This window comes from Rhineura floridana, chromosome 1 (assembly GCF_030035675.1).
Source record: "Rhineura floridana isolate rRhiFlo1 chromosome 1, rRhiFlo1.hap2, whole genome shotgun sequence".
In the NCBI taxonomy this organism is placed as follows: domain Eukaryota; kingdom Metazoa; phylum Chordata; class Lepidosauria; order Squamata; family Rhineuridae; genus Rhineura; species Rhineura floridana.
The window spans coordinates 5,724,623-5,751,813 of NC_084480.1; the positions used below are offsets into that span (position 1 = coordinate 5,724,623).

The 27,191-nt window shown below is 45.1% G+C and overlaps 1 protein-coding gene across 47 annotated transcripts in view; it reads right to left on the reverse strand.

Annotated features, from left to right (window-relative positions):
• The window catches only part of CELF4 (CUGBP Elav-like family member 4), a 1,013,450-nt gene that overhangs the window by 34,470 nt on the left and 951,789 nt on the right, over window positions 1–27,191 (reverse strand). For 18 of the 47 annotated variants that reach the window (XM_061607379.1, XM_061607361.1, XM_061607397.1 and 15 more), the window contains 4 exons: window positions 19,229–19,376; window positions 15,899–16,048; window positions 4,937–5,002; window positions 886–966 (listed from right to left, as the gene is read on the reverse strand). In XM_061607379.1, the coding sequence (XP_061463363.1) occupies window positions 886–966; window positions 4,937–5,002; window positions 15,899–16,048; window positions 19,229–19,376 (445 nt within the window). Of the gene's footprint in view, window positions 1–885; window positions 967–4,249; window positions 4,253–4,936; window positions 5,003–15,898; window positions 16,049–19,228; window positions 19,377–27,191 lie in introns of all 47 variants that reach the window. The other 29 variants (XM_061607394.1, XM_061607391.1, XM_061607369.1 and 26 more) reach the window with 3 other exon arrangements.

The following is a 27,191-nucleotide window of genomic DNA, read 5'->3' on the forward strand; positions in this document are numbered from 1 at the left end:
GAGGATGGGGCGGGGGTGTAGAAACTAGCCTACCACACTAATCCCTGAATGGGGATGAAGCCTGATTTCTAGTCTCGATCTAAGGGTCTGCAATTATGAATGAGTCAGTCTTTTTCTAGTCTGGGTCACTTTTGCATGTGTTCATTCATAAGCTTGTTCTCTCCCAGTGCCACCTTAGTCTGAGAATTTAAATCCCCATGCTGACATGTGTGTCTGAATGCATTTTCTCACAGCGTGCACATTTCCATTCCAAATCTATTCTCTCTCAAAATATGCATTTTACACTTGTTTACACTGAACTGCATTTTAAATGCACGTTGTTGTTTTTTGAGCTGAGACAAAATTCAGAAAATTGCAAAATCCAGTGGATAGCGAAGTTCCATTTCATACAGTAGTCCAGTAGGTGCAGTCCAGGTCGGTTTGTATTGGAATTCGCAAAGAGTGAATTTGTCACACATCCCCCAATTAAATAAATGCATACACTTATTTGCTGAATGCTGTTTATTTGGAGCACAGAAAATAAGAGCAGTTGCTTTAAATAAATGCTTTGATTTGGATTCCTGCATTGAGCAGGGGATTGGACTTGATGGCCTTATAGGCCCCTTCCAACTCTACTATTCTATGATTCTAACCTTGCAACATCCAGATGGTTTGGACTACAACTCCCATCAGCCTCAGCCAGCATGCTGATTTTTTCTATTTCCCTGGTGATTTCTTGCAGGAGTTTCCCCATGTTATGACACCTGGATCTTGTTCATTCCCCACAATATGTGCATAGCATTACAAAGGTGGTGCGATTGACAGGAGCAATAGTTGGCAAGCGTTTCTTTCTGGAACTACCGAAAGATCAGCTTGTAGTCAACATAGTCTCCCAAAGACACTCACCTTCTCTCTGTTGCTGTGGGATCATGGGAGGCGGCTGTGGAAAGGCTTGGCTTATCTGGCCATATGCAGCAGGATATGCAGCTATAGTGGAAAGAGAACAGAAAGAAGGGAAGATTTCAGGACCTTTGCAGAACCAGAGATGCTTCCCAATCATCACCCGCAACCATGAATTAAACCTCATCAGGCCAGAAGGTGACATGTCATAACTTGAGCCCAGAAGGAGCTGGGTTCTGGAAAGCTGGTCTTATTTTGCTTAGTAACTCTTAGTGTTCTTTGGACCGAGGTCTTGTTCACACATGCATGTCATCACTTTCTTCCTCAACTCTGAATGTGTGAACTGACTCTCCTAGGTAGCATCGGGTTGGAGGTGCTGCAGAAGCCCTTTCATCATGCTCGAGCTGCTATGGCTCACTCACAAATGCTACCTGCAACTTGATGCAGACATTAAATGATGAACATGCGTACGATGGACCAGTCTGTAATCTGAATCTGGTTGTGCAGCTCTGAGAATCACATTGGAAAAGCATCACAAATCACAATTCGTCTGCAGTAATCCCAAGCAGGCAATGTTGAGGGCCCAGTGAATGGTTTGGGAGAATGGCATGGTATTGAAACTAAGCTCATGGGGCAGTAAACGGGGCGGGAGGGGATGAATAATAAATTATATAAGATTTGCAGAGAAGTAGCTGGGTTAATCTCTTGCAGCAAAAACAACGAAGGATTTTGTGGTACCTTAAAGACTAACCAATTTATTACGGCATAAGCTTCTGTGGACTAGAGACCAATCCCTCAAGCCTCTGATGCACTCCCACATGAGGCTGGTGGGCTGTCACTTTCGGTTCTATCAGTTTCTCATTTTTCCAGTCTTAAATTCAGCTCGCCACAGTTCTGCAGCAATTTGCGATTTTTTTAAAATCCTCATGAAAATTCTCCAACATTGTAGTGCAAATTTCTCCTAATAAATACATTTTTGTAGGGAGCTTTGACTAATGTACACACTTTTGCAACCCATTTCTCATCTTATAATGCAGTTTTGCATGCTATTTTCACTCATAGTTTTATGCACACTTCCCCTTGATATATGCATTTTTGTAAACATTGTTTGGTTTGTGAACTGCATCACAAAATTTGTGTAAGTGTGAATTTTGAAGGATGGCTGTGTTTCAGTTCTCAAAGTGTTTTGGAAAGTGAAAATTTGATAAATTTGGCTTCAAATGTGAATCAGAATTCTCTCTCATCCCTAACACACACACACACACGCACGCGCACGCACACACACAGTTATATGCTGGTTGTTGTAAATCTGTTGCTTGTGAGCCACTGCACCATGTGCCTGTGAGCTGGCTGATAGTCTTTAAGGTGCCACAAAACTGGTGGGAGATGGTTCAGTTGAGGGTACCAAAAGCCTTTAATTTAGCTCTTCAAGTTACTCAACGGCAAGGCAACAAGAGACATTGGGCACTATCCAACTAACTTGTTCCATAAGCACAAGGATTTCTGCCTGCACAATAGAACTCTCCCTTCTCTCACTGTGTGTGCCCTCAGTCGGTTAGCAGATTTGGGAAGGGTGCGTATGGAGAGAGGAGGGGGCAAGTTCCATAGTACAAGCAACAATCCTTCCACAGACAGACTGAGCTAGTTGGATACCTGTTCATCGGTACCACAGGCAACATTTTTAAAACTCACTCCATAGTACAACAAAACTGCATGTGCAGTTTTTGGATGGCTGCTTTGAGGTTTTATGATCCCAGGAAGGGTGCTGTTGAGGGCTTGTTCCACTACAGCAGTGGTTCCCAACCTTAGAAATGGCTTGTGGTCTTGGTGGACTACCTGATTTTTCTGCCTGTTGTAACGCAATGTATGATTTTTAACAGTATAGGTATCACTTCTTTTATTTCTTACATATCATTTTATTGTATCACAATTTGCATTCCATATAGTTTAAACTGTTATGAAAATGAGCAATAAAGAAAATAAAAGTCAATATGAATATTTAATGTGGACATGCCGTGGATCACCTGTATGAAGCTCTTGGACCACTGGTGGTCTACAGACCAGAGTCTGGGAACCCCTGCAGGATGGCCTGTCTGCTTACAAGAAGATCTGTAACAATTTCTCTCTGATATGACTCATAGGTCAAACAAAAAATAATAATTTTTGTTGGCAAATAGAAACTGGGATATTTAACTGGAAAGCATGTGTCCTCTGCTTTTGCAGAGATGTATATACTGCAACATTTTTAAAAGAATATGGTGGATTGCTTTAAAGATTAATAATTGCCCAGATAAAATGTTTTTATTTTTATACTTAATGTGTAACTTTTGGATGATTTTGTTACAACCTATTGTCTTAATTAACAAACTTACTAAATTGCCATGAAAAGGGGTCTACTTATATGTGAACCAAAAATATTGATCAGGGCAGCTTGGAACAGGAGATCATTTGTCTCACAAAGTGATCTGTGTGGATCATTCTCCAGGAAGAGCTTTCTTAAGATCAGTTCTTGGCTGAGAAGACTTTTGAAAACAGAATGTGGGCCATTTTCTTATTACATAAGGATTTTTTTGGTGAAAGCCTTTCTTTCATCTCTCTTTTTCCCCAGGGGACAACTCCTCAACTTGCTCCTGACCAACATTTGTGAAATCTTTATGGAATGCTCTCTTTAAGGAAGCGTATCTGATGCCAACCTTGGTATTGTTTTAGCATCAGGCAAAGATATTTGGGCTTTCCCAGACATTTGGGAAGCACCAATGATATTATATTGTTAAATCTGCTTTTAATCTGTATTTTGTAATGTTAATATTGTCTTTTTTGTTACTTGCTTGTAAATCACTTCAAAACTCACTAGTGGGAAGCGACAAACAAATGTAATAAACCTAAGCCAAATCTAAACCTAAATGTATCATGTTTTCTATGACCCTCTTTTAGATGACTAAACTTTCCTACATAGTACCACCTTTTAAGATGAATGACTTCCTTTAAGTTTCTTTGTTTGTTCTGTGCAATATGGGAGGGGGCATGATCCTCTATGCCTCTCTCTACCCCAGAAAAAAACACTCCCAACGTTTGGGAGTAAAGGACTTCTGCTAACCATTCACACTACAAGTACTTCGCACTTGTACAAGAATAACATTCTCTGTGCAATGGCCACTTCAGTTCTGCACTGTGAAAAAAGGGTGTTTTCTTTGTATGGGGCTCTGAAGCCCTACTTCCTGGGACTCTCACTGATTCACCTCTGTCTTCAGATATTCCATAAGATAGCGATCCATTCTATTCTCACACCATAAGGACTAGAAATGTGTTCTTTTCACAAATGAGAGTTGATACTCTGAGGACCCATTAGGAGGTCTGAAATAGGGTTTACCTGCTATAATCCATGGGATTTTGATACTCTTGGATAAGGGACCTTTATACGAAATGAAGAATGTTTTCTTTGCTGCTCTGTGTTTTAATTTAGAAATTTAATTTCTCAATTTAATTATGTTTAAAAACATGACTTTGGACTTTTTAATATGCTTTATCTGATTTTTATATGGATTTTTGTGTGATTGGTTCTGTGGGTTGGGCATATGGTAGGTTTTTATTGTTGTTAAGGTGCTTCTAGTTTATTGAGCATTCTTCCTGATTTGTTTGCAGGCAGGATAGGCAAAGTCGGCTACCTAATGAGCATTCACTCTGATTTGCTTGTGGGAAGGTTCCCCTCACTTTCCTTATCACAAAAGTGTGATCTTTTAGGGAACCGGGTTTGTTACACAAAACCAGTCAATTATAATTGGGGAACCTGAATTTGCCAGTGTGCGACTGAATCCCACCTGAAAACAGAGGCTGCCTGGAAGCGCCCTTCGTTGTGTTGGGCATTGATTGTGGAAAGGCAGAGTAAAATATGGAATAAACAAATAAATACATGTTCATATGTAATTCTGTACAGTCCATTTTGAATGTTGGTATTCCAAAATGCACATAACGGGGCGCATTACACCAGTGATGAAGAGTGCTCAAATCAGGCATCAGAGAAGTGAAAGGTTTATTGGGGGAAAGTGTTAATACTAACGACCTGCATACTGCTGCACTCCAGCGTAGGCTTGCTGCAAGGGATCAGCTGCGGTGGGACTCTGTGCTGTGAAGACACAAAAGAGAGAGGAAGAGGAGAATTACAAGTACACAAACAAGCGTGGATCATCGGCAAGCATGGATCATCTGGAGGTGCAAAGCACACACTTCAATGTAAACTGGATCCGTTTCTATATGAAACTGGGAGCATGCCTTGCCAGGAATAACCGAGCTATGGTAAGAGGAGCCCTGCTAGGTCAGACCAATGCACCTTCCTTTGAGGGGAAGGGCCACAGCTCAGTGCTTTGCATGCAGAAGCCCCACCCCACCCCGGTTCAATCCCCAGTGGCACCTCCAAGTAAGGCTGGGACAGACCCCTGCCTGACACACTTGTGAGCTACTGCCAGTCCACACACTGAGCTAGCTAGACCAGTGGTCTGACTCACTGCGAGGCATATGTTCCCAAGGCTGTAGCCGATCATGGGAGAACTTGGACCTCTCTAACGAAATCCCTGCTTCTTGGCCAGTGCAACTCAGGGACTGTCGTGAACCCTGAATCTAGCAGCAATCTGGACCCAGAGTCAGAGCACAGGCCATAGAGGAGCAGGGTCATGTTTCAGGGTTCAGAGCTGAGTGCTGAACAAAGGGAAACCAATGCCCCTGAGCCTGCTGGAGAGAAGCAACTAGAGGAACCTTCCAGATCACAGGGGGGCCTATGGCGCCAAGGCCCAAACCCTCACAGGCACCTTCCCCCTGAGCTTGAAGGACCAGATGCCTCCCACCGCACATCGCCCGTCCAGCGCTGCCAGAAATGCACCAAAGGGAGGCTGGGGAATGGGGAAGGAGTGCCCTTTAAGGCTCTGAGGTTGTATACAAGGGGCGGAGCTTGGAGGAGGCAGTTTGGAGGTAAGAGGCTGAAAAGGCCTCAATCTGCTCCCAGTGCCTCTGTTGGAGCAAGTGGCTGTCTTCTACCCCTGCTGCTTTCTCTGTGGGATCTGGCAGTGTCCCAGAACCTGACAGGGACTGCATCCATTAGCTTTCTCTGCCTCCCTTCCTGCAAAAAAAGTGACTAGCTCTCAGCATCCTTGGGCAAATGGGGGGAAGGGCTGGATGCAGAAGGTCCCAGCTTAATTCCCCAACATCTCTAGGTAGGACTGGAAAAGTCTCCTTGCCCAAGATGCTGGAGAGCTGCTGCCAGTCAGTGTAGACAATACTGAACTAGATGGGCCAATGGTCTGGCTCAGTGTAAGGCAGCTTTATATGTTCCCAGGATTCTGTAACTTCTAGTTTCATATTTCTGAAGGAAGGCCCCCCCTCCCCTGCCCTGCCACTTTGTCCCTGGCAAGTGACTAGACACTTCAGGCTCCTGGATCTCTGTTAAGGATCTTGGAGCCCTGGGAGATGACTGTTCCCAGGGATCCTGGCATCTGGGATGCCATTGCTGCAGTATTCAAGGGCCTAAGGAAGGTGGCAACATCAGCTCCTCTCGTGGCCACCACTTGCAGCTAGGGTGGCCATGTGACCTACTTTCCAGAGGACAGCCCTCTCTTTGAAGGAGTCTTCTCTTTCAAGGGCCCACTCTAGGTGTGACTGTAGTTTGTTTCAAATGTTTTTTACTGTTGTATTTTGTATAGTTGTGACTCGCCCTGGTGGGTAATGATGATGATGATGGAGGTGCCCATCAACAGTTCATATCTGAGCAGGCTCACAAGTCACCTAGTTGCAGGCTTGTCCACTATGGTGACCGATATGTAATGAAGTTCACATTTAAATTACTTCCAAATCTATGTATATAAATTAGCATATGTAAATGTTATGCAAAACCTCTTCTTTCTCGGGGTGTGCATGGCTGAATTTCCTCCTTTTTTGGCGATGTGTTAGGTGGTCAGGTGACTTTTGAGGAGAGGTGAAGGGATGGGGAGGCTTCTAGGCCTTTGGTGCTTTTAACAGCATCTGCAGCTCAGAGTGGGACTGGGTTTAAAACAATCAAATCTGGGCTCGGTCCAAATGAAACTCAAAAGTGCTTGCTTAGTTTAGGCCAGCGTTTCCCACTAGTGGGCCACCAGGTGTTGTTGGACCACAATTCCCATCTTTCCTGACCATTGGCAATGATGGCTGAGGCTGATGGGAGTTGTGGTCCAACAACATCTGGCGGCCCACTAGTTGGGAAAGGCTGGTTTAGGCAAACCCAATTCCAAACCCAATTTTGAGGATTCCCATCCATCCATCCCTGTGGCATCCACGGGAAATGAAGCACGTTGCAACAACATTATACTGAAGGGGGGGAAATGAAGAGAACACACAAATTAAGGTAAGACGGCTGGGGATTTTCCTTTCCCACGCCCCTTTCCTTCTTGGGTTGAGAGAAATTTGCAAAAAGACATCAGATGAACGAGCTCTTTCTTGATCTGCAGCAATAAAATATTTAAAGCAAAGCTTGGCTGAGTCTCCGTCCCCCTAATGTCACCTTGGCCCTAATATTTCACTTCTTATTACGAGCTTAATTGGTATTTATTGGTGCCTCTCGATTTTACGCAGTCCCTCTGGCTCTGTACATTATTAAGACAGCCCCTGAGGGGATTGTGGGTGCCCATCCCTTCCCTCGCCACACTTTTACATCTCTCCTGTCTGTGAGAATGGAAGTTCACCTGGAGGCAAGGGCTCAGACACTGCGGAAGCAGACTCCTACAAAGTATTTGCCTGGATGCCCTTGGCTTGCCCTAGAACAGGCACCTGGTGCATCCCATGAAAGGACGGATGCTGACATGGGTGCCCTGACCTGCTGTTATGTGAAGTGACGCACTGCCTTCATGAAAACATTCACTGGGAGGAGTATATTGCATGCTACACCCCTCCCCCAAACTCTGGCACGTGGCACCTATTTAAGCCAGGAGAATTATTTATTTATTTTTTTATTTAATGGATTTATATTCCACTCTAGTTCAAAAAATTTAGAATTCAGAGAGGAGAACAGTAAGGCATAGTCCAATACAAAATACTAAATAACGCAATTAATTAAAGCATATATGCAGATTTTGCTTATGACAAATCATCCATTCTGCATATGCTGTCCAGGCACTGACACCCATTTAGCTCTCTACTAGTACCAGAAATCCTGCTCAGATCACAGGCATACCTCCACAGACTGAAGGGCTAGAGCCCTTTGAGAAACCTTGAGACATTTTGGCCCATTTCAGGGTCTGGGGCATTGCAGCTGGAAAGGGCTAGAAAGCTACCATCAATAACCCTTAACCTTTTCCCTTTACCCAAGCGAACACCCCAGATCCAAGTATTCTTGAGTCTGGTGCCAATTCTCGCCCAGCCCATTGCCACTATCCATCCACTGTATTATTGTGATGATGTGCTTTCTGCAACCATGTCACCTCCAAGGAACATAGGAAGCTCTCCTGCCCCAAGCCAGACTATTGTTCTGCCTGTCTTTGTATTGTCTACCCTGACTGGTCGTGACTCTCTGGGTTTCAGCCAGGGATTGGACCTGAGACTTGCTGCATGTAAAAGAGATGATCTATGGCTGAGCGATGCCCTTTCCTCAAAGGAGCCCTGAAACGTGTTGGAGAAATCTCTAAGCATGTTGCCATCCGCTTGGGGGTACAAAAAAGTCTGTGTTGCGGTGTAACCAAAATATGTATGAATCAGGGATGTGGGAAGGCATTGCTTCCCGTTCCACTCTGTATTTGCAGCACGCAGCCCTGTTTCTATTCTGCTGCGGTTTGTCTTCTGCCCAAAATGACATCATTCGCCTTGCTGTCCGCTGTGGCAAAATTACATAACTTTCATAATTAACTGTGTAGCTATTACATAACTTACATTGCCGTTACACTATTTTACCCCATTCATTTCACTGCAAAGGAAACACAATGCAAGTGGGGAAAAAACAACCCAAATTATGTATCACTGGTGGACTGAAAGCAACAACAGGGAATACCCATTGTATGAATTGGATTGATTTCCAATCAATAATAAACAAACACTGGCAATTTCCGTTACTGTTTCTGTTTTTGTCTCTAGCATGGAATCATAGAGTTGGGAGGGGCCTATAAGTCTATCGAGTCCAACCCCCTGCTCAATGCAGGAATCCAAATTAAAGCATCCTTGACAGGTGGCTGTCCAGCTGCCTCTTGAAGGCCTCCAGTGTTGGAGAGCCCACCACCTCCCAAGGTCATTGGTTCCATTGCAGTACCATTCTAATAGTCAGGATGTTTTTTTCCTGCTGTTCAGCTGAAATCTGGCTTCCTGTAACTTGAGCCCATTAAGTATGACATCCCTAGTATGAACCTGTCAATGGTGCTCGCCTCTTGGGGAGGCTTGCCTGGCCGGCTGTGATACATAGAAATCAAGATCTTGCCCATAAAATGGAAGGCAACAACGAGCTGATAAAATGTATGCTGATAGTAACTTCTCTTGTTATCTCGGGGCAAAAGGATCCTTTCTGGCCAAGGGAAGGAGGCGGCCTCTCTCTTAATTTCAGCATTTCCATATCCCAGTGGAAAAATCTCTCTCTCAGCTATGGTCTCCTCTTTTGCGAGGTGATCCTGGCCAATATGACACCATGGCAGATAACCTTCCATAAACCTGGAGACATAAAAAAAGCCAATGACCTATTCACTTGACAACCATAAATATAAATTTAACAAAGGCAGCACTTATTCATTAAGCAGGAGTCAAGAAACGACTCCCAAGTCCTTCAAAGAAAGTAGATCTGTTAATGTCACTTTCCCTGAGTCTCTGCCCGCTGCCAACCCCCCCCCAAAGACAGCATGATGACAAGTGCTTCATCTGAAAATAAACCTCAGCAAACCTACAGTGCAAATAAAGTTATCAACCTACATCAAGGGATATGTGTGTGACTTAAAGGGACAGGCAGCGAGATTGCTGGCCACAAGCAGCTCTAACAGGCTATTTTCTATTGGAAATCCCATTAGCGCCATCACTGGCTAAAAACAAACAATCTAGGAGAGAGAATAAGATGTTATAAAAGGTATGGGCCATTTCCGAAAAGAAGAGCCCTGTGCCTCTCCCCTTCCCCCCTCCTCAGTAACATCTTACCCAGGACTGGGGACCTTGTGGCCCTTCAGATGTTGGATTCTAACTCTTATCATCCCAGCCAGCATGGCCAATGGTGCAGTTGCGCTCAGGTCCTGCTTGCAGGCATCGCATGGGCATCTGGTTGGCCACTGTGAGAACAGGATGAGATGGGCTCCCCTTGGCCTGATCCAACAGGATCTTCTTATGTTCTTATCATGATGTCAGGTGATTGGGTGCTTTGAAGTCCCAAAACTAGGACTTCAAAGCACCATGTAGGGCTTGCTTTAAAACACCCGAAGCTTTAAAACAGCTGATGGGTGGTAGAGCCAAAGCCTACTTTCCCTTGCCAATGCAAGGCTCCCATCAGTGCATAGGCAGCCACACTTGTATCTGCCCCATGCCTCACATCAGGTGTGGGGCAGGTGGGCACGGGCTGGGGGAAAATAGCCTTGTGGGCCAAATGTTCCCCATGCCTGTATCACATGTGGCCATGTAGTGTTGCTGGAGTGATGCGACTTAGACTTACCCCTTGGAAGCTTCCAGTCTATCTGCAACATGCCTTTCCTAGAGCCTCCATGCCTGCTCTGAATTTCAAGCACCACCCTTCCCTCTCCTCCATCCCCATGCCAGATGTTCATTGTATCTGATTCTATAACCCAAGGGTCAAGAACCTCAGGCTTGGGGGGGGGAGGATGTGGCCCCTAGGCTGCCTTATCTGGCCCTCGGGACTCTCTCTAGGCTGAGGCTACGACCCTCAATGGTCTTGTTCCACCACCACCCCTCAAGTGCGTTGGCCTGGCTGGAATGTGTCCTTGAACTGTGACAATGCCTCTCGCTTGCCTGATGAAGGAGTGAGAGGTGTAGAAAGCAACCTCTGACATTTGCATGCTTGTAACGTAGCCTACTGTACAAAAGGAAAAGTTGCATCCACTGATCTACCCAGCTTTTGCCACTTGGATCCACCCCAGACTGGCATGCAGCCCCCGGAAGGTTGCCCACCAGGGAATGTGGCCCTTAGGCTGAAAAAAAGACAGGAGTGTAGTGGTCCAGGGTCTCAGCGGTCTTAGATCCCTTACTTTTTTGGGAGCAGGGTCCCTACGTCTCCAGAATCCTATGAGCCAATCACATGAAAGAGGAGTGTGTTAGCCACTGAGAAGAATCTCCTTATATGGTTCCTTGTCCTTTCCTGCTGATTGGAGCCAATCAGAGTGAAAGAAGGTGAGCCAGCCACTGTGAAGACTCTTCTCAGTAGCTAACACACTCTAACACAATCCCCTTGCATGCTGATTGGCTCCAAGGGACATCTGTTGTTCTGGGAGAAGGTGCACATGGGAAGGACAAAGACGTGTAGAGATGATGACGGAGAGCAAGCGAGTGAGGGGGCGTGGCTATGAGGGGGCGTGGCATGACTATCATGAAGGGACCCTGCACTTCTGAATTTGTAACTACTCTACTGGGCTCAGAATATGCCCTGCCTGAAACCCTGGAGAGTCACTACCAGTCAGTGTAGTTAATACTGAGCTAGATGTACCAACTGCCTGATTCAGCATAAGACTGCTTCCTGTTTTCCTGCATGGTACATTAATGCAAGGCGTAACATCCCAGACCAGATTATGTGATTTTTTTACATTTATTTATTAGATTTATATCCCACCCTTCCTCCCAGTAGGAGCCCAGGGTGGCAAAGCACTAAAAACACTAAAAACTCTTTAAAAATAGACTTTAACATATATTAAAACATCTTCAAAAACATTTTTTTAAAAGCTTTAAAAACATCTTCTTTAAAAAAGAGAAAAGGTTTAAAAACGTGCTGCATAGACCATAATAATGCTGCATGGTCCATAACAAGCTCCTGATTTTATGAATTGTGCATATATATCTTTACTGATACTGGTTTTCCATTTCTTTTTAAATAATTGCTATAAAGAGTGAGCAAGCTGGACGTCTCACTTTCTAGATTCAGTACACCCCCTGCCCTCTGTAGTATCAGCAGCAGCAGCAGTCATGGGGAAAGTTGTTGTATTGTCTTAAAAGCCACCTCTGCAAGGTCAGAATCAAAATAAATAAATAAACGGGCGAATGGGAGGGCTTGCTTCACCTTCTGCTTAAATCCAATTTAAATCACTCTCCCCAAGCCTAATCTATATCCATAATTATATCATTTGGTACAACAAGCTTGCGAGAGGTCCTATGAAATTTATGTAGATTAAAATTCATGGGTGCCATACTACGGATCCCGTATTATGAAGATTGATTAGGACAGCTGATGCAGTGATTAAAGAAGTGCGCGTTTACTGTTGTAATTAATTAGGCATTCAGACACAACAATAACGGCAATAACTGAAAGAATGCGCTGAGCCAGCAGAAAATGGCAACCGGCCCTTGGCTTTTCAGGTCTCCCTCTTCTGCCTGTGCAAGGGTTAGAGCTGGCAGGGCAGGGGTGGGGGATGGGGAAGGATAATTAAAAGCGCATTAACTGGCCATTCTCTTTGCGTCTTTTTAGGTCAGTAACATCTTGCAGGTTGAGAAGACCAATTACTTTTTCTTCCAGAAGAGTTTCCAAGGATCAGCTCTAGGCTACTGAGGGGGGCTCTTGACTTGTGATACTCGATACTGAAGGTGAAAGAACAGGTCATGTCCAGAGGTATGGGCGAGCAATTCAATTCAGTTCACATTTCAAGCTGAATCTATTAAATCTGCACTTTCTGCAACAATATGAGAACCGAAACACAGCCATCTTTCAAAATTTGCACTCATTCAAATTTTGCAAAGTAGTTTGACAACCGAACAATGTTTACAAAAATGCATACGTTAGGGGAAAATGAATATATGAGTGAAAATAACATACAAACATACAAACATGCATTATATGACAAAAAGTCTCCACACTTCAAGAAGGATGCAGACAAACTGGAACAGGTTCAGAGGAGGGCAACAAGGATGATCAGGGGGCTGGAAACAAAGCCCTATGAGGAGAGACTGAAAGAATTGGGCATGTTTAGCCTGGGCAAGAGAAGATTGAGGGGAGATATGATAGCACTCTTCAAGTACATGAAAGGTTGTCACATAGAGGAGGGCGGGGATCTCTTCTCGATCGTCCCAGAGTGCAGGACACAGAATAATGGGCTCAAGTTGCAAGAAGCCAGATTTTGACTGGACATCAGGAAAAACTTCCTAACTGTTAGAGCCATACGACAATCGAACCAATGACCTAGAGAGGTAGTGGGCTCTCCGACACTGGAGGCATTCAAGAGGCAGCTGGACAGCCATCTGTCGGGAATGCTTTGATTTGGATTCCTGCATTGAGCAGGGGGTTGGACTTGATGGCCTTATAGGCCCCTTCCAACTCTGCTATTCTATGATTCTATGATTCTAAGATATCTCTGGCAAAAATGTTTGCACTAAAATGCTGGAGAGTTTTCATGAGGATTTTTTTTAAAAAAATTGCAAATTGCTGCACGGTTATTCCAGAGCATTTTTGCGGGGGTGGGGGGGGGTGGGGGGGGAGGGTGGAGAATGTCAGCTACCAGAAAAAATGGTGGAGAATATTTGGAGAAATTCTGCCAAGTGGCCTTCATTTTTGAGGGGGGGTGAGAAAAGGAAAAATCTCAGTACTCAGAGAAAAATCTCAGAAAAAGCTATTGTTGAAAAATGATTTTTAAAAGTAGCATTAAGATTACTGGAGGGCGGTGAGATTGAAAACAGGTGCACAGCAGGTAGGAACAGGAGGTAAGTGCAGTTCAGTTTGCACATTAATGCAAACCTTCCCAATTCACACTCTGAAACAATATGCAAACTGAAACGCAGCTGTCCTTTCAAATCCTTGGAAAGTTGCAGGTTCAATCCCTGGCATCTCCTGGTAGGACTGGGTCTGTCCCCTTGTCTGAAATCCTGGAGAGCCACTGCCAGTCAGAGTAGACACTTCTAAGCTTGATGAACTAATGGCCTGACCCAGTAGAAGACAGCTTTCTATGCTCTTATCTGCTACCTGAATCCATTGCATCATTGTGCCCAATCGCAGGGCCAGCCCTGCTGGCTGCCACAGCAGAAGACAAGAAAAAGATGGAAGACACTGTTCTTGGATGCTTGCTACCCCATCCATGACTGAGGCTCAGGGCTGGGTTTTTGTCCAAAGAGGGCAGAGCAGAGAGGGCTCTAAGGCACCATGCTTGTGGTGAGCAACCTCCCTGGCAAGCATTTTGATTGGCTTCAGATGTGTCTGTGTTATGTGCCTTCAAATTGGTTGCAACTTATGGTGACCCAATGAATCAGCGACCTTCAACAGCATCTGTCATGAACCACCCTGTTCACATCTTGTAAATTCAGGTCTGTGGCTTCCTTTATGGAATCAATCGAGCTCTTGTTTGGCCTTCCTCTTTTTCTACTCCCTTCTGTTTTTCCCAGCTTTATTGTCTTTTTTAGTGAATCACGTCTTCTCATTATGTGTCCAAAGTATGATAACCTCAGTTTCATCATCTTAGCTTCTAGTGATAGTTCTGGTTTAATTTGTTCTAACACCCAATTATTTGTCTTTTTCGCAGTCCATGTTATCTGCAAAGCTCTCCTCCAACACCACATTTCAAAGGAGTTGATTTTTCTCTTATCCGCTTTTTTCACTGTCCAACTTTCACATCCATACCTAGAGATCGGGAATTTGAATGATCCTGACTTTGGTGTTCAGTGATACATCTTTGCATATGAGGACATTTTCTAGTTCACCAATGCCGTCAGGAGTCTAGACCAAGAGGCTAGACTCCTAGCAGGGTCACCCAAGGCAGAATAGTCAAAGCTGAGACACCAGACTAAGATGCATCCAGTTCAGAGAAAGGTAATGATAAACCACCTCTGAATACCTGTTACCATGAAAACCCTATGAATAGGCTTCAGATGTACCTTCGATTTCCATTGGAATTTACAAAAGCCACCTTATGACTCTACGTATAAGCTGGAACCTGCGGGAAGGCAGGTTAAAGCTTGCAAAATAAATTCAGTGGATGACATCTCTTCAGATCTTCTTCCAAACCAGACCAATCTGGGCCACATTGTGCCAAGGGACTGTAGGAAGGGATCCCGAGAGGAAGTAAATCCAGATCAGATGAGACAAGCAAGATATTGCAGGGAAACACCATCACTCTCACCTCTAGACAATCTACCCCCCATGCCTCCCTGCTGCTGCTCTGATCCTCCCCTTTGGGGTAGCAGAGCCCCTACCATCTTTCTCTTCTGGCGGTGCCACCCCCTCATTTCTCCTCCTCTCCCCCTGCTTTCTCTCTCTTAATTTTTATTTTTTTAAACTTTGCCATTGTGATAGCAGCAGCAGCAGCAATGCAGGCAGCTTTTCTGCCACCTCGTGTCTGAGAGAGAGACCCCAAAGGGGTCCTTCTTCAGACCCAGGCATTCTGGGTGAGGCAGCCATGAGAATGCCTGCCATGGCCACAGTGGCTTCAAAGACTTTTAAACATAGATTTTTAAAGAGCAAAACTCGAAATTTAAAAGGCTGGAATATCTCAGAAGAAGGACCCCCCCCCGGACCATTTCTTACAGACCAGGCAAGGCAGCAGGGAGGTGGAGGGTGGTGGAGAAGGTGGGTGGCTAGACAGTGGCTGCTATGGATGGGAGCCAGTGAGGTGGGCGGCATGGCAGATGAGTTCGGCAGTGGGTGAGTGGGGGTCAGGTCAGGCCAGTGAAGGGCCCTTCTGAGCCCTCAGCCAATTCCCGACCTGGCTGACCGCAGGCGCTGGGCCTGAGGAAGATAAAAGACTAAATAAGTCAGGTAATCAGACTTCCAGCCCAAAGAAAGCTCATCTAAAGGAATATGCCACCCCCCAAAAAACAAGAATTGCAATAGGCATGACACTATTGTTGGCTAAGACTAAATAGCAGCCGGAAGCTTGAGGGGCAAAGTGGTTTCTCTTACCTGGGTAAGGGTGGATGCCGTTGGCAAAGACGGCTTCTGCAGCGGGCTGCCCATTAGCCTGTGGCGGTAGGCCGGTGAAACCGTTCACCCCAATGGGAGATGGGATGCTAGGCACGGCTGGTGCGGTGATGCCTGGAGGTGTGCTGCCACCTAGAGGAGGGAGGAAGAAGACCAAACGAAAGCGGTAAGTCCCTTAGGCCAGCAGATTGCAGTGCTAGGCATGCCGTCTGTGCAATTCTGTGACCAGCCACCCTGGGGCACTGTCCTGTGCTTCTGGTGGCTGTTGGCTCTCTAGCCTTGCATGCTTTATGGCACTGCCAAGGTGACCATGTACATACAGTCTGTTAAAAGTGGCTTGGCCCTTTGCAATTGGTGCAGGTGCAAAGTGCTTTCCTACTGAAAATAGAGTTCTGTACAGATATGGTTCTAACCATGCAGACTTTTTGTGCAATGGAGGATCAGTGTGGCATGCCCCTGACTGCTCTGCACCTCAGCCTTGCTTGTTGTGTCTGTGTTGGATGTCACATTCAGACAGGGGCTGATCTGCATGGATCCCCAACATGCCTAAGCCATGCCTCTCGGTCACTATCTCTCAATTTTAATGGACAGCATCAGCACAGGTCAGACCAGCACACGTTGGGTCTTTCATGCATGTAAGCCGTTATTGGAACGTGACTGCCAATGTGTGGATGGCAAGCAGGTCTGGGGGTGAAACGGATGTGTGAACTGGGAGGGCATAATCCCAGTTCCCAGCTGTGCATAGGCTCAAGCCACCTCTGGGTTGCCTCTGTACGGAAAGACAGGTCCAAGCACCTATCAGGCCATTACCACAGGACTAAATCAAGACAACAGTGTCTTGGGGTTTGTTTCCTGTAGGTTGCTTTCCATCCTTAGACCCATACAGTCTTTGAGCAAGCCCTTTAAAAAGAAGCTGCATGGCTGTGCATTAAAAGGAGAGGATGGACATGTCCAAGAAGCTTTTGAGGGGGGCGCAGACATGAAATCAGCAAATAAGGGAGGTGTTTTTGACCTAGCGCAACTGAAATGGTGCGCATATGTGATTTAAGCTTAGCCCTAATTTGGATGCACTCTAGCAGTTATACCCCTCTCCCTCACCCCAAATGAAAAGTTAAAATGTCTCTCTCCCCCCCTTTTGCACTGTGTCTTTTAGATTGCAAGAAGGTGGGCAGGGGCTGTCTTGTTTTTCATCTGTGTGCAGCACTTAGTAAATAACAAGTTCTTTATAAATAATCGTCATGATCATCATCTTTCTCTACTTTGCCTCCAATGCCTTTATCTCCTCTCTTTCACTCTGCAGCGAACCGCAGCAATGCTCCTCCTGTACCCTCTTCCAGGGACATCTCTGTTCTCAAGTCATTTCTAGGGGACCTCTTTATTGGAACATTCATCCTGATTTCTTTGCATAAAGTGGGGCTTACTCCCAGGTACATGAGTATACAACTGCAGCCTGGTTGTAGTCCTAAACCCCATTTACCTGGAAGTAGGCCCCATTGAATTCACTTATTTCTGAGAAGACATGGCTAGTTTGTGCTGAAAGTTGCTTTCCTCACTCAGGTTCAATACCCAATTTCTGAAATGAGATTTATTGGATCTCATACCAGAAGTGATTCCTCCCCCTAAACTGAGATATTTCTGATCTTAGATAAGAACATAAGAAGAGCCTGCTGGAGCAGGCCAGTGCCCCACCTAATCCAGCATCCTGTTCTCACAGTGGCCAACCAGTTGCCCATGGGAAGCCCACAAGCAGGACCTGAGCACAAGCGCACTCTCCCCTCCTGTGGTTTCCAGCAACTGGGATTCAGAAGCATGCAGCCTCCAGTCATGGAGATGTGGCATGACTGGTTGGGCTCAGGAGGAGTCATGCAAAAGTTCTTTTTGCATGTTCAGAAGCATCCTCTTCTTCATTATTGCACTACCTGTGTTAAGCCTGGGTTTTCACCCTGAAAACATGTTTTGGTGCTATGATCTAGGGGCAGGGTGGAGAATCTGTGCCCCTCTAGGTATTGCTGGACTCCAGCTCCCATCATCGCCAGACAACATGGCCAATGGCCAGCTTGGATGGAAACTACAGTCCACCAAACATATGGAGGACTGCAGGTCCCCCACACCTGTTCTACAGCCCCAAAGAAAGCCAGTTCCAAATACGTAGCATGCTGCAGGCTTCATTCTCACTGAAGTGGCAAACCCATGTGTGTTCTGCACCACTTCAGAATGTGGCTGGGGATTCGCAAGAACGAATTCTCATCCATATTTACAACAAGCCTTGTACATAAAAGACTAGCATGCTGGGGAGAAGCTGAAATGCTTTTCTCTGACATCTGGGCTGCATAAACACCATACATTTAAAGCACATTAACACCCCCACCAAAGAATCCTGGGGACTGTAGTTTGTTAAGGGTGCTGGGAATTGCACCATTGTGAGGGATAAAGTACAGTTCCCAGAATTGGGGTGTGTGTGTGTTTTAAATGTATGGTGTGTACATAGTGCTGGTTATTGTGCAAAGTGATTTTTAAAAAAAATACTTGTGAGAACTTCTGTTTGAAATACTTACTTTTAAAAAAATAAAAACATTGCCTTTCTTTTTTAAAAAAAGCAGAAATAGATATCTGAATCCATGCCGGTTTACAATGCCAGTAATTTGGAATCCTCAAATCTGGAGACTGATGCTCTTCAAAAGGATTCTCCAGTGGGGGGGGGGAAACAATGAGTCAGGAGAGGGTGGGGAAGATCTTCTGCTGAGTCCCTGGAAAGCCACTGCCCATCAGAACAGCCAATACTGGGCTTGATGGATAGATTGTCTAAGCAGATGTAAAGGGTCTCCCTAACTCACCCTCCCTATGATCTAAGGAATGTGCCTCATAAGAAGAGCCTGCTGGATCAGGCCAATGGCTTATCTAGTCCAGCATCCTGTTTTCACAATGACCAACCACATTCCTCTAGGAAGCCCACTAGAGGGACCTGGATGCAACAGAACTCTTCCCCTTTGCGTTTCCCAATCCCTGGTACTCAGAGGCATATCACCTCTCACTCTGGAGGGAGGACACAGTGACACTGAATAGTAGCCTTCTCCTTCATGTACCACTTGCTGGGGTGGGATGCCTGTGCGACTTCTTCTACCCAAGAAAGGGACTTCCTTAAGAGCCCCCTTTTCTGTTTCAGATGCAAGATGCCTCTCTTCCATTTGGCAGGGCATCACAAAGCAGAGTCCATGGCTTATTTGGTCACGTGGTTGGTGGTGAAGCTGAGCGCATGTCACACCAGGAGGCCTACAGAGTCCCGTGACTTGCTTGGTGCTGCTGGGTCCTTACCTGAGGTGGGCGTCATGGGTGTGGCGGCCAGGCCGTTCATGTTGAGTGCCGCCATCTGCTGCATCTGAGCTGCTGCAAAGGCCGCCATGGGGTTTAGATAACCGCCTTGAGCCACGGATGCCATGATGGCTGCCTGCTGCTGCATCAGCTGGAACAAAGAGAACAGGGAAAAAATATCACGCATTCCCTGGTGGGGCAACCCCGGGACGGAGGCCAACATCACTGCTTCCGCTGCCACCACCACAGCTGCACATTTCCAACACCTTTGAGGGTTTCACGGATGCTCCCCTTTTCAAAATGGAGCATTTTGGACTGGTAAAGAAATTTTAGGTGATTAATTATCCACTTTTTAGACCACTTACTCCATTAGGTGTGGTTCAAGGATCAAGGTTCTAGTTTTGGTGTACGAAGCCCTATGCAGTTTGGGACCAGGATATCTGAAAGATAATCTTGTCCCTTATATACCCAGTTGATCACTGCACTCTGCAGGTGAGGGCCTCCTGCTGACATCATCTTATCAGGAGGTCCGTTCCGCACAACATAGGAAGCGACCTTTACTGTAGTGGCACCTACCCTTTGGAATTCCCCCCCCTTAAATGTTAGATAGGCACCACCATCTCTGTTATATTTTTGGCACCTACTGAAGACCTTCCTCTTTCAACAAGCCTTTTAAGAAGAGACCTTATCCCAGTCTATGTCTGTGTTGGAATTGCTTTTAAAGATTTTTTAAAAAGTTGTTTTTAAAGATGTTTTGTTTTAATATATTTTAAAGTCTGTTTTTAAGCTGTTTTAGAGTGTTTTTGTTTGTCGCCCTGGGCTCCTTCTGAGAGGAAGGGCGGAATATAAATGTAATGGCTGTAATACTTAGTCACTAAGTCATGGGGTGGGTCAGTGCATCTTTCGCTCGGGTGAGGAAATTTGATTTGAAATTTAGTGCTGTTGTCCCTTTACTGCATGCTGTTGAACTGTGTTTGTTGAAATATGACTTGTATTTTAATATGTATTTTTTATTTCCTTTTACATGTGATGAATTGTGGTAGCCTGTGGCTCTGAGCAATAAAGATTCATTTCATTTCAAATTTTAATAATAATAATAATGTGATTATATTTAAATGGATTTGCATATTGACAAAGCCTGTTTAAAATTCAGAAAGAAGGGTGAGAAAGCATATAATTTAATAAACAAAGGCTACCATTCTTCATTGGAGATACATGTTTTTAATATTTTAATATTTTCTCTTCATTTCTTTTTACGAAAATGCACCTGAACTAAACTAAACACCTCACACAGAACAGAGTATCACCAAGTAATATTTAGTCCTGCAAGGAGCTTTAATGATTGCATAGGTGAGCCTAGCCAATTGGGAATCAATCAGGGGTCACAATAAGAATTAACCAGCTTCTCAGTCTTTTTTTATTCTGATAAAGCTGTAGCATATGTGTAAGGCAACCGGAGTGCTGGAGTTAGACTGGGGAGACCTGGGTTCAAATCTCCATTTACTTAGCAAAGAATGTCACTGAGTAGGGTACTCATCTCTCAACCAAGCTTAACTCACTGAGTTGTTTATTTATTTATTTATTTATTATTTTATTTATATCCTGCCCTTCCTCCCAGTAGGAGCCCAGGGCAGCCAGGATGAAATCAGACAATAACTCTGTGTTAGCGGCCAAGAAGAAGATACAAAATAAATCTAGTTGGGCAACTGGTTCCTGACAAGTTTGTAGTCTCTTGCTGGCCTTGGATTTTCTATGGAGACCTTTTGTCTAGTATATTTCCCACTTATGGAGTTAATTATCCATAGGGTATGGGAATAGCCACTAGCTGGGCTGGTGCCAAAGGGCGGCCAGGTGGGGCCCTGGCTGAGGGCCCCGTGGCCCACAGGGCCCCCTGAAGGGCCCCTTGTTAGGGTGGGAGAGTAGTGCTCCCCTTCCGCGATCCACAGCAGGGTCCCTGCCACAGATCACAAGGTGGGAGCAGCCTGCCAGCTCTGTCTCTCACTGACCCGCCCGCAACTGCTTACTTGTTCTCTCGCCAGCCTGCCCATGAACACTCACTCCCCCTCCCCCTTGCCCACTTGCTCTCTCGCCCACCCCACCTGCTTGCTCACCCTCCCCCACCTGCTCCCTCGGCTGCCCACTCGGCCTCCCCAGTGTCCCACCCCCCACCTGCTTGGTAGGTAGGTAGGTGGGGCGTGTGTGCGTGCATGTGTCAGGGCCCAGGGCAGGCTGGTGCCAAGGGCCCCGGCATGCCTGGCGCCGGCCCTGGCCACTAGCCAGATGATTTTAAAAAATGATTACATTTCATCCATCACACTGTGAAAAGTTCTCCCAAAATTCTTCTCTCTGTTTTTATGCAATGAAATTGGGGTAGGGAGGCATTTTGGCAATTATTCTGAAAAACATTGCTGTTTTTCTAAGAAATTTCAGATCAGCTCTGGTGGATAGCCAAATCTGATTGTTTAGGTGGTTCAATGATGTCACCACATTCAGGACATGATACCTGAATGCTAGGGATCACACTATGAAAGAAAAGAGAGGGGGGTATGTGTGTGTATGGGGAACCTGAACAATTTTGCATAAACAGCAGCAGACTGGATAATCACAAAGATAAGCTTTTCTGCCCTCCCCTCGTAAGGACACTTTCCACCTCAGAAAAGTTCACTGGCAAACCTTCACTACAGCCCTTGTCACCTTCAAGTTCTGTATGGATTTCTAGAAACTTCTGGCTGGCCACCTTCGGAATCTGAATACTGGGCTAGATGGACTTTTGGTCTGATTCAGCAAGGTTGCTCTTCTCCTTCTTATGTTTCCTGGCCTCCATTTTTCCATTCTTGCACCCTTCAACATTTTTGAGATGAAAATAGCTGTACTAATTTTAAGTTCAGCAGAAGAACAGCTCCTCATAGCTTTTATCTCAATTTCCTGCAATAATTATTTCTTGCGACTCTGCCACCTCTGCTGGCTCCTGGAAGCCCATTTAATCTCAGTCTTTGCCCAGGGTAGTCACTACCAGCTGCCATGTGTGTGGTGCCTTCATAAGTAATGTTTTCCATGTGAAACCTATGCAGCAAATGTTGTTGTGTGGGGTGCTCCTGTTCACGATTCCAGCCAGCCACACCATTCCATTCCTCCACACATCAAGTTTCCATTTCCCAAGAGTCAGTCAGCATTCCACAGCCACTGAGCATGCTCAGTCCCCACATCCTAAACCCCACCCCCTTCTGAATGTTGGAGCCAGAGGGAATATGATGGCTTGACCCCATGTCAGAAATAAATATGAAATGTGGGCTTTAGCTAATCTAGAGTTAGATTGTATGTATGACTGCGATATTTAATAAATCAAGTGGTTAGATTAAAGTCTAGTCTAGTCTAGTCTAGTTCAAGGTTCTAGTCTTTGTGTACAAAGCTCTTTACATCTTGGGACTAGGATACCTGAAAGACCATCTTACCTCTTATCGACCTAGTTGATCACTGCGCTCTAGTGTGGCGGCACCTACCCTGTGGAACTCTCTCCCCTTAAATATTAGACGGGCGCCATCTCTGTTATCTTTTTGGCACCTCTTTCAACAAACGTTTTAAGTAGAGAACTTATCCCAGTCTTCGTCTGTGTTGGAATTGCTTTTTAATATGTTTTTAAACCCCTTTTTAAAAACAATATGTTTTTAACCTTTTTTTTTGAAGATGTCTTGGAAGCTTTTTAAAAAAATGTTTTTAAAGTTGTTTTGTTTTAATGTATTTTAAAGTCTGTTTTTATGATGTTTTAAAGTGTTTTTAGTGCTTTTGTTTGCCTTCTTGGGCTCCTGCCTAGGGAGGTGGTGGGATCCCCTTCGCTGGATGTCTTCAAGCAGAGGCTGGACAGCTATCTGCGGGAGATGCTCTAGCTGTGGATTTCCTGCTGTGAGCAGGGGGTTGGACTCGATGGCCTACAAGGCCCCTTCCAACTCTATGATTCTATGATTCTATGAAGGGTGGGGTAAATCAAATAATAAACAAACAAACAAACAAATAAATAATAAAATCATTGTCACCACATTTCTATCCTCCCCCTCCTGCATGAATCCAGGGCAGTTTGTTTTATCAAGTATAAAATGTTGTGATTGACACACACACACAAAAAGTGGCCCCGTTGAATCAGGCAGCATCTTCTAATTTTTTTAAAAATTGTTTTTTTCCACAAGCACTTCTAAAAACTGCAGGCAAAAAGCACCATGTTGAAAGATATGAGAGAGAACAGGGAAAGCCTCACCCTCTTCTAAGGCGACGCCTGCCGGGAACTAGAGTGCGAATCCTCTGGAAACAAAAAGAGGCCTGCGTGGGGTTACTCTTTATCCCAAACTGTAGGAAAACGTTTATACTAATTTGCTTTAATGTTCTCTTCTGGCCTGTTTTGGAGAGCATTATATTAGAGATAATAAGATTTAATGGCGTGCCACCCAAGAATCATACAAGACAGGGTGGGGAATCTGTGGCTCTCCAGATGCCATTGGACCCCAGTTCCCCTCAGTCCCAGCCAGCACGGCCAATGGTCAGGGATGATGGCAATCATAGCCCAGCAACACCTTGAGGATCATGAGTTCTCCACACCTGCATTACAAGAAGGCGCGGTTGTGACAGAAACAGCTAGGAGCAGTAAAGGGAAGTAATGGCCTAGTTCATGGAGAGTGAGCCTGTGGGCCTCTATCTCCCCTCAGCCCCAGCCAGCATGGCCAATGGTCAGGGATGATGGGAGCTGGGGGTCCAGTAAGAAACTGCACTACATGCATTACTATTGCATAATTTTTATACAGAAGGAAGAAACCACCTTATCTTCCCCCCAATTGCTCCATTCCCAGGAAGATCTTTATGTGCCTTTTGGGCCCTGGCTACAAAATCTTATGTAACTAAATCGGTTGTAAAGTTTGTATTCCAAGCTATAAAGATCCATAAACAACATTTTACCAAATTATTATTGTTATTATTATTTTAATTTGAAGATCTTCGGACTATTAAGAAATCTGAATTGAAGATATGGAACTGTATGCTAATGCATATGGTTAAGTAACTAGGGCTTCTTTAACTGAATGACAGCCCAGTGAAACTAAGCTAAGATGAAACTAAAAGAAGAGGTGGTTTCCACAGATGTTCTTGGCAGTATTGAATAGCACAGTAATTTTGGAAGGTTTTTTTCTGGCATTGTGTCCAAATAGGAGAAAAGTGCTCATCTATTATCAGTGAGGGCAATGCTTCCTGGAGGCTGCTTCATTTACTCTTGATGATGTCAATATGGAGAAAACGCTGACTGGCCATATGTTGTTGAGATATCATTCTACTCACTATAGGATCCCCAATTGGCTGGTACCACCTATAAGCTTATTGCAAGAAAGAAAATACTTTTTTTTTAAAGGGCACCAAATGAGCAGCTGATCAGGAAAATGATGGCCAGCTCAAAACAAATGGAACATCTGCATAATTTAAGGGGAGGTGGGAATCATTTCTTCCCCAAAAACACTGCATTTGTCCTAAAAATCAAAATGGGTGAACATTCTGTGCAGTAGTACTTTGAGCTTTTCCCCACCTTTGTTTAAATTCCTTTGAGTGTCAAGATGTAGAAATGGTAGAGTCAGAAGACATTGCTGCAACCTTCTACTTTTCCTTCCTGTAATGTTTAATTGGCTGCTGCTGCCAGGCAGGGAATATATTGTCCCCCTCCCCATGAATTCCCTACACTCGCTGCTGCCACATTTTTAAAAAAATGTCCTTAGATCTGTTTGAAATGGAAAGTGTGAAAGAAAAGAAGCTGGACCTTGCTATGATTTCCTGTATCTCAGCACACATCATCTGGGTGCAAGGTGGCAGCCTCTTGTTTGATTGTTAATTACCCTTTCTTACTGCATGCCGCTCAAGACACTTTCACATTTTAATTAGCGATTTACTCTTCTTTGTAATTACTGATGGAGTGATTAGGAGCCCTTTTCTTTTGCTGCACAATAGCAGTCCCCCCCCCCCGCTGCCCCATTCTGGGAGCACACCTGTTCGGCTGGTGTCCATGGAATTTATTCTCTGGATTAGTCAGTAAGCAGGTGATTTTGTAAAGTATAGCAATAATAGGAGGGAGACTGGGAAATGCACTGGCCTTTAAGAAATGTGGGTTGCATTCCTTTGTGCACAAACCTGGGAGTAAGTCCCATTGAACTCAACAGGACTAACGTCCGAGTAGACAGGCACAGGACTGCACAGTTAGTGAAGCATAACAGCTGACCAGGGAAGGAACAATTACTCAATGGGAGTGCACTTGTGTTGCAGCCAAAAATCCCAGGTTCAACCCCCAGTGCCTCCAATGAAAGGATCTTGGGAATTGCCTCTATCTAAGGCCCTAGAAAGCTGCTGACCAACCTTACAGGGTTGTTGTAAGAAGCACCGAGCTGTAGCCCCTTCCCCACTTCCAAACATAAGGGGGCTAGAAAAGTGGGCATTTTAAAAGACGAACAATTAAGCTTCTCTCTCGCTGATTTCCGCATCCCAGAAGCATTCTGTGCATATTGATAGGCTGGGAAGGAGCACTCAGTGGCCCGGCTGACCTGGCATGATTGTGCAGCATTGTAGAGAGGGGCGAATCAGTCTGTTTCCAGGCTGTGCCACTTTTGCATGTGTCCCATTCACTATGGCAAGGGCAGAGGGACATCAATGAGTACCAATGTTGCTCCTGCCATGACAGGGCACCTTGCAGCGACTCTGGCTCCTTCACAGTCAGCTGAACGTGCTGCTGCTTTCTGCAAACCATGGATCATGAGACCAGGAAGTTAAATGCAGCAGCGTGTTGGAAGTCAGGCAGAATAAATTGAGATTTATCCTACCCGTGTGTGTTGGACACCTTGGGGCAGGAAGCTCTATAACCCTGGGAGCCAGGGAAGAATTATAAATGAGAGAGCCAGCCCTTCGAAGGTATCTCTAGGAAGATTTATGGGAGGTGAGCTGATACCTGGAAGGGTCATGGCTCTCTCCTGTAAAACCTCAACAGCGTGTCTTGAGTTGACATGAGGCCATTAAAATAAGTATTGGGTCACATCCTTGCACCCTCCTGCCTGAGATGAGGGGATGGATGACCCATTTTTCATTCGTTTATTTATTTATTTTTAATCTCCTCCATCCTTCAGGAACCTAAGATGATAAGAAGCACTCTGCTGGATCAAGCCAAAGGTTTATCTAGTTGAACACCCCATTGGATGGCTTTCAAAGAGGGTTAGACAAATCCATGGAGGACAAGTCAAACAATGGCTCTTAGCCACAGTGGCTATGAAGTAGCCTCTGAATGCCAGTTGCTGGGAATCCCAAGTGGGAAGAGCACTGTTGCGCTGAGCTCCTGCTTGCAGGCCTCCCTGCGGGGCATCTGGTTGGCCATTGTGAGAACCGGATGCTGGACTATATGGGTCCCCTTGGGCCTGATTCAGCTGCTGTAGAGCTCTTCTTATATTCACATGGTCGGCACCAAGGTGTGATCAGGGACAGCAGGAAAGCCCGCAAGCAGGGCATGGAGCCTTATTTGCTTCCTTCTTCCCTCCTGAGCAGGGTGGCTCACCTGTGGCTAGGGACGGGGCAGAAATTTGATTCAGTTCACATTTCAAGCCAATTTTATCAAATTCGCACTTTCCACAACGACATGAGATATGAAACGCAGCCATCCTTCAAAATTCACATTTATCTGAATTTTGCAATGCATTTCTCCAGGTGAACAATGCTTACAAAAATGCATATATTAGGGGAAAGTGTGCACAAAATGAATATATTGGAGAAAACAACGTACAAAAATACATTATATTAGGATAAATTGCTTGCAAAAATGCACACATTAGTCAAAACTGCACACAAAAATATATTTATTAGGAGAAATTCGCACTAAAAATTTGCACTAAAAAATTTGCCTGTGGCCTTCCTGATGTTGCTGGACTACAACTCCCATCATCTTTGCCCATTTGCCGTGCTGTTT